Source organism: Juglans microcarpa x Juglans regia, chromosome 7S (genome assembly GCF_004785595.1).
Source record: "Juglans microcarpa x Juglans regia isolate MS1-56 chromosome 7S, Jm3101_v1.0, whole genome shotgun sequence".
Lineage (NCBI taxonomy): Eukaryota > Viridiplantae > Streptophyta > Magnoliopsida > Fagales > Juglandaceae > Juglans > Juglans microcarpa x Juglans regia.
The window spans coordinates 8,405,675-8,421,812 of record NC_054607.1 but is presented as its reverse complement, the minus strand read 5'-3'; the positions used below and the strand labels follow the sequence as shown (position 1 = coordinate 8,421,812).

Sequence of the window (16,138 nt, the reverse complement as noted above, 5' to 3'; positions counted from 1 at the left end):
AACCAACACATGCTAAAGCACCATACCAACTCTAGAAGCTATACCAACCAACAATCAGAAACTCTGTGCGGCAACAAAAGTTTCCAGGGTAAACATTTGCCTTCAATTCAGCATAGCCACGAATCCAAAATAGGCAGCTAGCAACACCAGTATATAAAACAGAGCAACAGTAGAGCAGCATGGACAAGATCAAAGCAAACAGACAGCAACATCAGAACACCACAACATATCGAGCATATGGAACAACAAGAAAAAGCAGAAAACAAATCTCCTAAAGCAAAAGAATAACAAAAGCTTTTTTGTTATTACTGCACACATAACATTATGTGCGACTGATGAGCCACTGGAGAGGATATGCATTTATTGCACACATCACCATTATGTATTATTTTGAGTCCATAGCAGTCAAAGGTGCTGACAACAGGACCAAATTTTAAAAGACATCAGGATTTAGAGTTTGTTGCAAGCCAAACTAAGGAGAAAAAAGAAATTGAACACAAACTAGAAAAATTTGTAGTTGACCCAAATTGTTTTCTTTCTTTCCCATCACTCGCATGTCAAAAATTGGAGAATGGACTAGCCACATATAGAGAATCCCTTCCTCTCACTTATTGGAGTTAGCAACTCAAGACACACTAAATAAAAGAATAACAAAATCTTTTTGTAAATTCTGATTTTTTTTCTCTGGGAAAGGTCCAAAACAAGTTTTGAAATATGAAAATGTATTTTCACTCATTGGAGAGGTCTTTAATAGGATTGGAGTGGCGGGGGTGATGCCTAGGAGGGTGGTGGAACTTTTCGCTTGTTGAAGAGGTCTTAGGGGTAACTCTCAAATTGCCGCCATTAGGAACATGATCCCTTTATGTCTAGTGTGGTGTATCTGGCTCAAGAGGAATGGCCGGTGTTTTGAAGATAAGGAACACTCAGTGGATGAACTTGGATGTTTTTTCTTTTAACACCTTATTTCTTTGGGCTTCTGCCATTGCATTTAATGGAACTAGTGTCCATGATTTCCTTGTTTCTTTTTCTCATTCCTGACTTGTAATTAAGTTTCCGCATTTGTATACTTCCTGTGCGCTTGGACTATGCCTTTTTAGGTGTCTCAATAAAACTTTTCTTAGCAGTAAACAAAAAAAATATCTTCTTTTTCTACTAGAGCCTATACTTTTCAGGAAGTGCGATTAACTAACTCAACATTAGTAGAGGGTATGACTAAGATGCTGCTAGGCTACATCTCACGTATTGATGGACCACCCCAATTTAGCTGTGTTCCAGTTAATTGGTTGCACCGCCAGAAGAATTCATTCAGCAAGGAAGCTGGTAATATTCTCATCCAAGTATACTCCATATAAGCTTAAATATCCACAGTTAAAATAATTAGAAAGAATGATAGAGTAGTTATACCGCCGTATCCACAAGGCCTTCTCGCCCTCCCATTGTATGGAAGAAAAACTCAGTGGCAGTCAAACCACTGTAGAAAGAATTAGCAACAAACCCTTTGGCCTGCAACAAGAATAAAAAAAAGGCATCTCAATGCTTCAAGAACACAGATTTGCTAGTTTGATGAACTATTTAAAGAAATTGATTGCACCCAGTGAGTAGATTTTAGTCATAAAAAATAAAATCATTATTCGTCTTCCCAAAATGATATCGATGAACTAATGTTCAACTAGCCCAAAAAAGAAAAGGTAATTCAGTTTTTCTTTTGGATAATATTTTAGATATTAAAAATAAAGTCATTATGTGCTAATGCACTCTGGAGTCATAATGAAAAAAAGTTGAATCCTACTTCAACCTATTCAATTAAGAAACCATGAAAGATAGAAGTTTATTTTTTCCCTGTAAAAGGTAAGGTGACGCATGCACCCAGTGAGCCTTGAACCCACAGCCTCACCTTCTACCCCATTCTTACAGGGGAGGAAGCGCCCTTTCAAGTAGACTTTACCATACTAAAATAAGTATTTAGAGGTTTTATTTATATTATGAATTAGAAGAAATATGTTAGAAAAAGCAAAAGAGTTTATCAACCCTTGGATACATACCTTAAAGAGCACTCACAGGATCCAAAACAAATTTTTTTTTTTTTTGGATAAGTAATAAATTATTTCATTGATAAAGAAAATAGGCATAGCCCAGGTACACTAGAAGTATACATGTGAATACACCTATTTAAGAACTAGAAACAGTTACAAGGAAATCATGGAAGCTGAGGCCATTCAAATCTAAAGCAATGGCTCACAAAAACAAAGTCTTCCAGAAAAAACTCCTAAACTCTTCCATGGAGCGCTCATGATCCTCAAAAAGCCTCTCGTTTCTTTCACACCAAATACACCAAAAAATACAAATGGGAGTCATCTTCCACACAAGGATCCAAAACAAAACTGGGATAAGAAAGCAACACAAGTTATGGCATAACTAAATCATCCAGTGATAAAGAGCTCTGAAACTTACTGCAGGGGTTTTTGCTTTTCTAGGGAAGTGAGGAAGACTCCGATCTATAAAACCATTAGGAGCACGACGACCACCAACTGACTGCTGACCCACACAAGCAATCATTTGGCTAATATTGATCGGAGATCCTTTGGAACCACACTGGGACATGATCAATGGACTATTTCGCCAATGTAACTCTTTCATGCAGACCTATCAAAGAAAATAGAATTACAAAACATATCTAGTTACTCCTGTAAAATCCTTACCTAAAAAAATCATAATAGAATTTAAAAAGAAAAAAGAAGAAAAAAACTTGATGAATTGCAAATATTGATGGAAAGGGAGAGACTTCAAACAACAGTTTTCCTTTAACTCTCATTGTCAGGAAAGCTTGTAACAACAGGCTATGCGTCAAAATTCAGACTCGACATTCCCAAGAGAGAGATTTGAACAAATACATTTGAGGAAATGTTTCCAACTTAAGAAAAAGATGGAATTGTACCTTGCCAGTCTCATCTCGAATATTATTTAATATTCTAGTTATCCCAGCCTCTAGTGTTTGGGCAGCATCACAACCAGTTTCAGGTGGTAGATTTCCTTCGTTGTACAACTTTATTTTCTCATCACAACCTTGATAGCCTTTAGAGATTGTTTCCTGTCTCCTATCGTTCAAATATTTACTTGGTTGGACATCATCAATCCCAATTGTGAACCCGTGATTACCTATCCATCGAGCACTGCACCCATGCAGGTACTGACAATTATTCACATGAAACCGTTTAATCTATATTTAAATGGAGACAGGAACATTAATATCAATAATAACTGGCTATCATTAAAAGCAAAAGAAAAAAAAAATAGCATTGCATATCCACATAGGTAATCAGAACTAAAAACAACCACCTACAAGTATGGTGAGATGACACAGATATTTATATTATGAACATTCTATATTTACAAACAGAAAAAACTTCCAAGAAACTTGAACATCCCTTATAATGACAATAAATTAACTTCAAAGTAAAGTATAGCCTTCCTGGGATGGGGTTGTGGGTCCAAAACCGTCATTCACATCCTCTAGAAGCTTTCAGCACTATTCTCTTCAAATTAGTGTTGTCATAAAATATTCTGCATCACCTGCTATTGATAAAATCCTCATTCGCCAATTCTACCCATACTATTTTAGACCTCCCCCCATACCTTTTCCACTCCCACCTAAATTAAATATATGACCAAAAAAAAAGTAGAGCTATATAAGTCATTGTACGCATGTCCAGGTGAAATGGACTCATTTTGGGCAACTCCCCCAAACCCCCCCCCCCCCCCCCCCAAAAAAAAAAGGGTGGTGGTATCTTTTCCATAATAGGTGACACCTGCACCTTAGACAACTCTATCTCTCAATTCTATCTTTGCTAGCATTTTCACTTATCTAATCTTGATTCTCACATTGACTACAATCATTCCGTTGACATGCAGCTTCTTATTGCCCATAATTTCAATTGTAGAAGATATAAGTCTTGGCAGTTTATAAATATTCCCTTCAATGAGAAATCTACAATCACAAACCCCAAAAATACATTTCTTCACTTCATGAGCGTTACTCTAGTTCAATGAGGCAAAATATTTTATTCAATTTCCTTATTTTATGAAATACATAAAAAGGCATTTACGAGACTTCCCTCCCTCCCACCCTCTCCCTCTCTCCCTCCCCACATTTGTCTTATTCAAACCGTAATCAGACCTAGACACCCTTAGATCTAAAAAATCATACTTTACCATTCCACCCGTCCTTCATCACTCAATCAACCATAACAACCAAAAGCTTCAACCTCTTACCATGAACATCAGCGCTCACAGCTTCCAAGTTTACTCTGCACAAGACATAATTGACCCTAAATCCATTCTGCCTCTTACAATTAAACCTGCATATTCTTCCTATCCGTCAGCCACCAATTGAAAGTTAAATTACAATCTGAAACCTCAACTGCAGTCACAGCAAGGAAACTCACCACGCCTATCATTATCAAATTCCATAAATCTCTTTTGCAAGGCATCCCATGACCTCCAAGGTTTCAGTATTGTCCCACAAACGTGAACTTTCCACTAACTTCATCAGAACTTATGCAGTTGAAGTAAGGGAGCATAAAATGATAGTCTTATTAAAAAGTCAGAACTCCATATGGTTCAGACCATTTGGAAAGAAAGGAGAACATTAACCAAACATCACAGTAACTGCAAACCATTTCAAAAGTATTTTTCAGCTTTTGAAAAACTCTAAACATCACACTAAAAAATGACCACAATCCTTCATCCAACATAATTCCAAGCAACAGCCATGTCAATCAATTGGATCAAGTGCGTGTGCAGACAACTTAGAATCCCTGCCGGAACAAGTACAGAAAAATCAAATTAAATCAATAGAATCCAGGAAACCAGACCATAATGAACCCAGCCAGAATGCAGAAACTTATATATCAACACATTTGTCAATCAATGAGGAAATGTGAAGGTCCAGATGCAGGCTTAAAATGCATTAAAAAAACAATAAATATGGATCAAATTACAATGCACGAAACCAAGATGGACAAAAGGATCTCACAAGCAAAAGAAACGCACCAGTTAATTACCTTAATTTGGCTAGACGATTCATGCATGCTGCCGCAGCATGTGCTTTATAGTCTCTAAGAAGAATAGAGAAAAGTCCATCCTTATTCCCATTTCCTGGAGTGAAGTTATGTATATCAGAGAATATACATTGATTCCCAAAAGTAAATAACCCTAGCTTAAAAAATTTATAATTAGACTTAATGATGTTGCTCATAAACCGCAAAGGCCAAAACGCCAGACTCAGACATCCAGAGAGGGAAATACTCAGCAAACTATTGCCCAGCAACGAGATTAAGAAGCTTAACTGACTAACAGAATTGAGTACCCTTGCTTAGTGGTACTTACCAAAAAAAAAAAATTCTGTCATTCAAGCATTTTTTTCCCACTTTGTCAACATGGCCAGTTTCAGAGCACTCGTTAAGACGATGTAAATAAAAATGAAATAATCCACACAAACCAGAAAATAGGTATTTCACAAAACTGAAAATACGAACTTAAAGAGGAAAAAAATCTGGAAAATGAATTTGAACAAAAATAGTGGCACAATCTGAGAGGAAGGGGAGATCAAGAAATCAACAAGAAAGAATTAATGTTAATAACTGACCTAAAGTAGCTTTCCCTAGTTGTCCAGATAATAGCTCACTGTTACGGAAGTAAACAAACCCATCATTAGGGCACATAGCATCCATTTCTCTTTCTCCTTCTTCTTTAGGCTTCATGTAGCTTTTCTCCTTTAGGGTAAGATTTACAAAAACTCTCACATTTGTATGTGGCCGAACTAAAACGCTAAATAATTGCTTACCAGTCCAAAGCTCTATTGGCTGCAGAACAGTTACATTCAAATCAATGATAGAAAAGAGAGAACTATTCAAAAACCATCTTTTTTCTTAAAAAGGCAAAAACAAAACTTGTTTACTAAGATTCAACACAGTACTTGACTTCTAGTTAGGGGAAGCTTAAACGAGATAAAGGGTGTGCAGTTGCAAGAAAAGAAACATAAAAGTTTTCTGAAAGGTAATAATAAATAGGCACAAAACCAGAAATTCCATGCCAAAACGGGCAGAGATTAATAATATTTTGCAAATCTACTATCTAAATTTGAGGAACACAGAGGATTGAACAGCATTAACAAGGGCACAACATATAACACAGGCATCAGAAGTTCCTCAACCATTAACAGCAACTCATTGTTTCAAACCTCACACTCAGTAATGTAATTAGCAGAGGGCTTTAGATGTGAAAGATTTTCGTGCCATTGACATTGTCAATGGGGTGTACAAAATCATATCCAAGGTTCTTTGTCAATCATATGAGCAAGCTTATGGAGAATATCATATCGAAGCCTCAAAATGCTATTGTCAAGGGAGACAAATTCTGGATTCGGTGCTAATCGCCAATGAATGTTTAGAGGGTAGAATCAAAGCGGGAGTACCAGACATTCTATGTAAGTTGGATAATGAGAAGACATATGAACATGTCAATTGGGAATTTCTTTTTTATTTGCTTGGGAGGTGCGGTTTTGGGGTAAGGTAGTGTATTGGATAAGGCATTGCGTATCCACAACTCGTTTTTTGGTTTTGGTCAATGGCACCCCAGTAGGTTTTTTTATTTTATTTTTTTATAAGAAATTTATTGATTGAATGAAACTAGGCAACGCCCACATACACAGGAAGTATACAAAAGAGACTCCTAATCACATTCTAGAAAGCTGAAAAGAAAATAAAAACTTGTGAACGTTCCCACCCTTTAGTACAATAGCAGCCATCCATTGAACCAAAGAAAACACAAAAAAATTCCATAATTCCCCCACATTTCTCTCCTTGTTGTTGAAGCATCTCTCATTCCATTCCATACATATACACCACAATAGACACAAAGGAACCATCTTCCATGTCGCTGCGAGTTGAGGGCAATGATGATGCCTATTCCAACATGCTAAAAGTTCCGTCACACTCTTAGGCATGACCCAAGACAGCCCGGCTCGACTGAAAATACTTGCCCATAGCTCCCTCGCCCCCTCACAATGCAGGAAAAGGTGCTCAATTGATTTGCCATTACTTTTACACATGTAACACCATTCCATCACGATCATACCACGTTTCCTCAAATTGTCAACCATCAAAATCTTTCCCAAAGCAACAGTCCAAGTAAAAAAAGAGACTTTCGGGGGTATGGGAGCTCTCCAAATACTTTCCAAGGGAACCGAATGGGCTGATGAGCTGCCAACTCTTTATAAAAGGACTTAACAGAAAATTTTTTGCACCCTGAATGTTTCCACATTATTCTATCCCTCCCATTTCCTCCTAACTTCTTGGAATATAAAAGGCTATATAAACCTGCTATTTCATCCACTTCCCAGTCGTGCGTATTTCTAAATAAGATCAAATTCCACAGAAGACTCCCATTGTCACGGCACAATACATCTGAGACAGCGGCCTACTGATTTTCAGCCAATCTGAAAACAGTTGGAAACACAGTAACTAGAGCACTCTCACCACACCATACATCAAACCAAAAACTGATTCTAGTCCCCACTCCCACCTCAAAACTAGTGTGTTTTACGAACTCCTCCCACCCCTTTCTGATAAAGTTCCAAAGGCTTACACCAAAGGAACCCCTACCCACCGTAGAACGCCAACCCCCCCAATCACAACCATACTTCTGAACAATAACCAATCTCCACAATGAATCATCTTCCAGTTGAAATCTCCACAACCACTTCCCCAAGAGGGCTTTGTTAAAAAATGACAGGATACGCACCCCCAAACCTCCCAACTCCTTTGGGCAACACACCTTCTGCCAGCTCACAAGATGAAATTTACGTTCGTCCCCCATATCACCCCACAAGAAAGACCTAAACAATTTCTCCATCCAATTGGCCACGCCCACCGGTAAAGGGAACAAGGATAGAAAATAAGTAGGAAGATTGGAGAGGGTACTTTTGATAAGGGTAAGTCTCCCCCCCTTTGATAAATAGAGCCGTTTCCAACCTGCCAATCTTTTTTCTACCTTCTCTACAACTTCATCCCATATGTATTTTACCTAGAAAGAGGCCCCCAAAGGAAGGCCCAGGTATTTCATCATAAGAGAGGCCACTTTGCACCCCAACAAACTTGCTAGATGATTAATATTGTCCACCACCCCCACCAGGACCAATTCCGACTTTCCCAAATTCACCTTAAGGCCCGAGACAGCTTCAAAACACAAAAGAACAGCCCTTAAAGCTTGCAATTGTCCACTATCAGCATCACAGAGGATTAACGTGTCATCTGCATACAATAAATGAGAATGGAAAAAGCACCGGAGGTAGAGTTTCCCACCGAAAAACCAGCAATAAAACCTCCCCTTACCGCCGCCTCCACCATACGACTCAAAGCCTCCATCCCTACAACAAAGAAAAAATGAGATAACGGGTCCCCTTATCTCAAGCCCCTCGAACTCGAGAAGAAACCACAGGGTTGCCTGTTAACTAAAACAGAAAACCGAGCGGATGATACACAATGTTTCACCCAACCGCACCACCTATCTTTGAAACCACACCTCCTCAACATATATATCAAAAAACCCCAGCACACATGGTCATAGGCCTTTTCCATATCCAACTTGCAAATTACTCCTGGGATACCTGCCCTCAACCGGCTATCCAGACACTCATTCGCTACCAAAACTGAGTCTAAAATTTGCCAGCCGGCAGCCACGTACAAAGGCATTTTGGGACTTGGAAAAGATTTTATCCATCACCACGCTCATACGATTAGCTAACACCTTTGAAATAATTTTATAAATCCCGCCTACCAGATTGATGGGGCGAAAATCTTTCAAGTCAATAGCACCTACTAGCTTCGGAATGAGAGCAATAAAAGTAGCATTAAGAGACTTCTCAAATTTTTGGCAAGAATGAAATTCATGGAAGACCCTCATTACGTCCTCTTTCACTATGTCCCAACTTTCTTGAAAGAAAGCCATAGAGAAACCATCCAAACCCGGAGCTTTATCTTTGCACATCCCTTACTACCTGCAGCACTTCTGACTCCTCAAACAGTCTCTCTAACAAACTCGCTGCACTACCATCCAAATGTTCAAAATGTAATCCATCCAATTTAGGGCGCCACACCTCCGTCTCTTTAAGAAGCTCTTCATAGTAATTCTCTGTATGTGCCTAAATATCTGCTAAAGATTGATGCATTGTGGTACCAGAATGAATCACCTCAATCACATTATTACGCCTATGAGAATTTGCCATTTTATGAAAGAACTTAGTACATTTGTCGCCCTCCTTCAACCACATCATCCTAGATTTTTGTCGCCAAGAGATTTCTTCTAACAACAAAACCCTTTCTATTTCGGACACCACCTCAATTTTTCTCAACAAAGATTCCCAGTAGGTTTCTTTAACAACTCTTGGGGATTGAGACAAGGGAACCCGTTGTCTCCCTTCCCTTTTGTCATTGTTAGGAACGCTCTAAGTCGGATGTTGGAAGCTGCTGTTGGGACAGTTTTCTCTCAGGTTTTTCAATGAGGTGCACATGTAATGGTGTCCTCAATTTTTCTCATCTTCTTTTTGCATATGATACATTGTATTTTTGTGGAATGGATAATGGTCAAGTTCAATTGCTGAGGGCTTTATTGCTTTATTTTGAAGCAGCTTTCAGCCTAAAGGTGAACCTTGCAAAGTTTGAGATGGTCCCAGACTCCCAATGGGTTTTGTTAGTAACATTATAACCTTGGCAAATATTTTGGGATGCAAGGTATCTCCTTTACCATTCAAATACTTTGGTCTCCCCTTGGGGGCTGCTTACAGGGCAAAGACTATATGGAAATGCAATGATTAAGAAGATTGAGAGAATGTTGGCAAGATGGAAGAGGATTTACTTGTCAAAAGGAAGAAACATTAGTTAAGAGTACTCTTTTTTTTTCTTTTTTTGATAATTAATAAGAGATTTTATTATCAAGAATAGGCACAGTCCAAGTACACAGGAAGTATACAAAGGAAATACCTACTACAAGAGTACTCAGTCTAATCTTCCTACATATTTGCTATCCTTATCTCCAATACCTACAGGTGTAGTTAATCGAATTGAGAAGATTTTTCACACTTTGTCATGGGGAGGAATTGGTGAGGAGGCCAAGTTCCATCCGGTTAGCTGGGATAAGGTTTGCTCCCAATCTCTTGTGGAGGATTGGGGTTTCGGAATTTGAGGATTTTACTAGGCTTTGCTCTTGTATATGTCCCGTATACTTGGGCTCTTGCCTATTCTTTTGATCAGTAAAATATTGTTTACCAATCAAAAAAGAAATAAGGCTCTTCTTGGGAAGTAGTTATTGGTATCATTAGGAAGGGGAATCAATGTGGAGAGTTGTTGTTGATTCTAAATATGGGAGTGCTTGTGGAGGATGGTGCTCCAATGAAGTGAGAGTTGTGCATGTTGTGGGGCTATGGAAAAATATTAGGAATGGTTTGCAGGGCTTGTTAGTCACTTTAGGTTTGCAGTTGGTGAGGGATCTAGGGTTAGATTCCGGCATGATAATTGAAGTGGTGATTTGCCCTCAAGACCGCATTTCCTACCCTTTCCTGGATTGCTCATGATCAGGAGGCATTGGTGGTAGATTTTCTGGACATTTCTAGGGGCACTTTTTTTTTTATAATTAATAAGAGATTATATTACCATGAGTAGGCACAGCTCAAGTACACAGGAAGTATACAAAGAAAATACTTACTACACTCTAGTAAGCAGGAAAAAGACTAATACAAATTCAGTACATTATCATTTTTTTTATGTCGGGGAACCTCTCCGAGGGCCCTTGGAACCCACCTCTACAGAGTAAATCCCTTAGAAGTTTCCCTACACAGAACTGGTTAAATCGCTGACTTTTTACCAGAGGGTGTGGCTCCAAACGATTGTTTGCACCCATAAGGTGTTGAACCTTAGACCTTGAAAGAAGTGATACCCCAAGACCAAGGCCTTCACCACTTAGGCCAACCCCTTGGGATTCAATACATTATCATCATTCCTAACAAAAATCTTTGCGCACAAACACAAAGTAGAAAAGATAAAATTCCGAAGTTCTCCTAAAGAACGCTCTGTCTTCAAAACATCTCACATTCCTTTCCAACCAAAGACACCTCATTAAACACAAAGGAATCATTTTCCATCTGGCAGCTACACATTTCCTTCCCTCAAAACACTCTAGGGGCGCTTTTTAATGGAGTATTAGTTTTCTTTTTTTGGACAAGTAATGGAATGTTAGTTTTCTAAGAGCTGTTCAGGATTAGGAAGTTGGTCCGATCTTTTCAGCTTGTTGTATGCTTCGAACATCGATAGTGTCAAGGTGGATAGGATGGTTTGGAAGCATTCTGGGAATAAGAAGTTCAATCTTCAATCCCTTCACAAGGTATGTCATGTCAAAACCTTGACCCTTTTTCCTTGGAAGTGCATATGGAGGAACAAGGTGCCTTCCAAGGTGGCTTTCATCAGTTGGACTGCCTCCCTTGGGAAAATCTTGACTATGGACAACTTGAGGAAGAGTGGGCTCTTTGTTTTGGATTGGTGCCATATGTGCAAAAAAGTGGTGAGTCTATGGATCATTTATTACTTCCTTGTGAGGAGGTAAAGGTGCTATGGGATAAGATTCTTAGTAGGACTAGACTTGCATGGGCAATGCCTCAGAGAGTGGTGGACCTCCTTGCTTGTTGGAGAGGCCTTCAGGGCAACCCTCAAATTACTACTGCGTGAAATATCATTCCTTTGTGTCTCATGTGATGTCTTTGGCTTGAAAGGAACACCAGAGCTTTGAAGACCAAGAACATTCTTTAGATGAAATCAGATGTTTCTTTTTCCATACCTTATTCTATGCGCTTCTGCTATTGTATTTAATGGGGCTAGCTTTCATGATGTTATTGCATCCATTTCTAGCTCTTAACTTGTAACTAGGTGTTCTCTTTTGTATATTTCCTATGTACTTGAGCTACGCCTATTTACTTGTTTCAATATAATTTCAATTTTAATTAATTATATATATAGTAGCAGTCAATCCCAAAATTGAAGTCCAATATTGGAGATTTTCAACTTCTAGCCTTCCTTCACTACATTTCTGACCTCAATTTGGCTGACAATCCGGAGCTAGGTCAACAACGTGTTTCTTTTTACAAATATAAAAAGCTCTTCACAAAAGTTTATATGAAAGGGCATATTTAGTTCACCATAAACCAGAAAGCGCAACCTATCAATGATTGAATTGAACAAATCTTCATCATCAAGTTAATTACATTTTGGTTTTGTTATCCCACTGGACCTAACTACTCACTGACTGACCACCCAAGCTTCACACTTCAGTTTGCTATTCAAAAAACTCACTGCTCTACACAGAGCTTTGCTGTGAGAGCAAGGTTTGTGAAACTTAAAAGTAACACACCATTAAAAACAAAACACATACTAAAAATTTTGGATTTAGTATTCTCAGTATTCTAAGAGAATAATTATTAATGAGATTAAAGGAATTTGCAGCGGTGATAAGAGACATGTGCAATCATGAAGCAAAATAGCCTGTCACTTATTTGGATGAACTAATAAGTTACTTGGCAAACTACTAAACAAGTTACTTAACCACCAGCTAGACACTTGACAAAAATTATTATTCTTTTCAAGCAGTAAAATCAACTTAAACTAAAAGTATAAAAATATTCATTTGGGGTCAAAATATTATAACCATCGAATCATAAAAACTTCACAGAAGCACTACTATGACATAATTTAGTCAACACTGAGGAATATAGTTTCCTCTTATGAAGTGCAATGGGTGTACAGCAAAAAATCTTCCGAAACATAATTTCCATGCATTGATACAAGAGATAGAAGAATATTGAAAACTGAATACCTAAGCAAAAAAACCTACCTTTTAGACTGGACATGAGATTCTAACGGACACAAATGGAATGATGAGAATGAGGAAACCGGAAAAGTAATGGGCTTGGTAATAGGCATGTCTATTTAAACATGCATGCATCTATGCATTATACAGAACTCACCTTCAGTATTGCAGGAGTTGGCAAATCAACAAAATCCATGCCATCCATCATATAAGAACACATAAGAGAAAAGGCTGCACGGTCATAAAATGTGTCCTTCCTTGTAATGAGAAACGAAGACGTTAGAAAATCTTGAGTGGAAGCAACCAAAATCTCTCCATTTTTTGGTGTGCATAAATTGTTTTGCACCTGACAAACAAATCCAAAATATTACAAAATAACCAAATGCACCAACTATTAATGATAGTAAAAACTTAGACATGAGAAATGGCTCCTTCCACATTATGCATATGAATAGAGATTAAGAACCATCTTACTTTGTTATCAAAAAACAAAAAAAGAACCAACAGCCTGCATTCATATGATAAGAGAAGGGATCATACGAGTTTACCCCCATTAGCATAACAGCTTCTGTTCGAGCCTCCTCAGTCTGTGGTACATGCATATTCATCTCATCACCATCAAAATCAGCATTATATGGATTGCACACTGATTCATTGAATCTCAATGTTCTCCAAGGCATGATTCTTGCCTGCATAAACAAAATGAACAAAAGTGCAATCAGACAATAATAAAATAAGTTTAGGTGATACAATATGGAGACCTATATGTAACGGTTATCACCCTATGACACATGATAGACATCCGATGCAAGCTTGGTTGTCTGTTAAAAAGAACAATGTCGCCATCTTCCAAATGACGATGAACTATTTCACCATATTTCAGTGCATCAGCAAGTTTCCTCCTAACACTAGGAAACAGGGACCTGCAGCATCCAATAGTAAATCCCACATCATTACAAGAAACTTTCTGCTTTTAAGAAAATGATGACAACTATCACCCTTGCAGCCTTGCCTCATAGAACCATCAGTATGTGTGAGCATTCTTGCACCTGGGTACTTATCTGGGCCATTACTGACACATTGTCTCAATTTCTCTATATTGTGATGGGAAACACATTCAGGATAAGTTAAGATTCGAGCCATTTGGATGGGAATTGCAACCTAAACCCAATAAACACTGAACACATTAAAAAAGCGAATTAACTGCACGCATAAAGACAGAAGAAAACTTGTTCAAGCTTCAGTGCAATGCCTGACCTCAGTAATTTTCAAATTAGGGTCAGGGGATATGACGGTCCTGCCAGTATATTCAACACGCTTCCCAGACAAGTTCCCACGAAAGCGTCCCTGCTTCCCCTTGAGGCGCTGAACAAAACCACCTAATGGCTTGGAAACTTGCATTGTGAATGGAACACGAACGTCACTATTTATGTATTGCGCAACCTCAAGTTGAAGAATATCCCAACCAGCCTAAACCAAATTCTCAGATTAAGAATTGTAATCACACTATGGGACCATATGTAATAATAGTGGACAAAAGTCAGGAGTATATATTTGGAGATTCATTGACATACACAAAGCAATGGCAAAACAACCCAACATAAGAGAAGAAAAATCAAATAACATAACCTATAACACTTGTAACAGCCGCCACTTGCAGCATTGTTACAAAATCCTCTATCCTACCAGGCATTTGGACGCAGAGCTTGCTTCTAATAACTCCTGGCTAAGGCTAGCATTTGCCTGAATAATTTTCTTTAGCCTCTCAGTAATGTCATTTTCATTGCTGTAACAAGAAAAAACAAAACTCAGAAGCAGAATTTAAAACTTTAGCATCATCAGAGCACTTGCAAAATAAGAAAATATAGTTGATGACCAAAACTGCCAAAATGGCTAGAAATATTAATACAGTTGAACCCTTAAATTTATGGTGAATGACCTTTGAGATCCATCCATAATGACAGAAGGACGAATAGGTATAGGAGGCACAGCAATATTTGTTATGATGAGTTTCTCTGGTCTATCAGAAAGATAAAGCAACTCGCAATCCTGCATCAAAATGAAATGATGTAATTTATTTATTTATATATATATATAATATTATCCGACAAAAAAAAATTGATCCAACCCAAAGTATCACATGCTTCATTTTAAAAATTGCAGATGCAGAACTTATAAGATCCAAATGAGCATTGAAGTCTACCTCATCCAACATCCTTTTAAAAAGAACAAGAACTTGTACAGGGTTAAGAATATAAGTAGCCACGTTGAAGGGCGACTTTGACTCTTTTGTGTGAGAAATGGCTGATCTGAATTCTTCCACACTCCCATCATTACATTTTTGACGCTCATGAATAATGCCAGGCATAGACATGGCCCTCTTCACTGAAACTGTCATATATCATGTAACACAAAAATCACCACAAGATGACATCATTCAAAAGCTTTAAAACAGCGATGGACAACAAAACACAAACCACTGCATCAATCCTCAGTTCCACAGGGTTTATATATTAATATAAAGTGGCAAAGCAAGCATCCAAATAACAAAGTTAAGAGTTTTTTTTCTGATAAGAAATAACAAAGTTGAGTTAATGGAAAATAAATTATGGATATCAGCATAGCAACAAGAAGCTTCTCTTTCAGTTTGTTCATGATAAAAGCATCAGAAGTAGAAGCCAAACCATTTACGTATCCGCATCTTGAGCACTTTACTGCTTTATTGCCACTTGTCAAGTTATTACACTTTTTAACTATCACTTTCATCAACTCAGTCTTCTTCAGAGGCTCTATCTTAGGACTTCTCATCTTCTTCAAATACTCTTTACGCAAGTCCTCCTCCAGAAGTACATGAGCACAAGACTGTCAAGAAACTTTTGGCATTAAGGACTGAGAATACCAAAACAATAAGCAAAGAAATTGACCAAGTTCTTTTAAAACAAATGCAACAATTCCCCCCCCCCCCCCCCTTCCCCAAAAACAGCACTCCCGAGAGAGAGAACCCACACAAAAAACTGTAGCATAACCCTATGCCCATTGTACCCTGTGGAGACACTGCTCTCATGGTTAATAAGGCAGCATCATCAGAAGTCCGGGGCTAAAACAATTTCTAATAACTAAGACGGATTTTATTGAATAAAAAAGGCTGTTACCGAAGTACACAAGAGACACACCTAACTAGCAAAAGGAAATAGATTTAGAAAACCCTGAAAAGTAGAAATAGAAAAAG

General features: G+C 38.1%; 1 protein-coding gene across 2 annotated transcripts in view; it reads right to left on the bottom strand.

Moving 5' to 3' along the window:
- Positions 1-16,138, bottom strand: part of LOC121240685 (DNA-directed RNA polymerase III subunit 1) — a 33,053-nt gene that overhangs the window by 6,165 nt on the left and 10,750 nt on the right. Inside the window, exons 4-17 of one of the 2 annotated variants that reach the window (XM_041138183.1) lie at positions 15,594-15,771; positions 15,113-15,300; positions 14,849-14,958; positions 14,596-14,695; positions 14,167-14,379; positions 13,922-14,070; positions 13,691-13,832; positions 13,458-13,598; positions 13,067-13,255; positions 5,645-5,861; positions 5,061-5,154; positions 2,936-3,170; positions 2,452-2,643; positions 1,405-1,503 (exon numbers count right to left, since the gene is read on the bottom strand). In XM_041138183.1, the coding sequence (XP_040994117.1) occupies positions 1,405-1,503; positions 2,452-2,643; positions 2,936-3,170; positions 5,061-5,154; positions 5,645-5,861; positions 13,067-13,255; positions 13,458-13,598; positions 13,691-13,832; positions 13,922-14,070; positions 14,167-14,379; positions 14,596-14,695; positions 14,849-14,958; positions 15,113-15,300; positions 15,594-15,771 (2,247 nt within the window). The remainder of the gene's footprint in view (positions 1-1,404; positions 1,504-2,451; positions 2,644-2,935; positions 3,171-5,060; positions 5,155-5,644; positions 5,862-13,066; positions 13,256-13,457; positions 13,599-13,690; positions 13,833-13,921; positions 14,071-14,166; positions 14,380-14,595; positions 14,696-14,848; positions 14,959-15,112; positions 15,301-15,593; positions 15,772-16,138) is intronic. The other variant, XM_041138184.1, reaches the window with a different exon arrangement.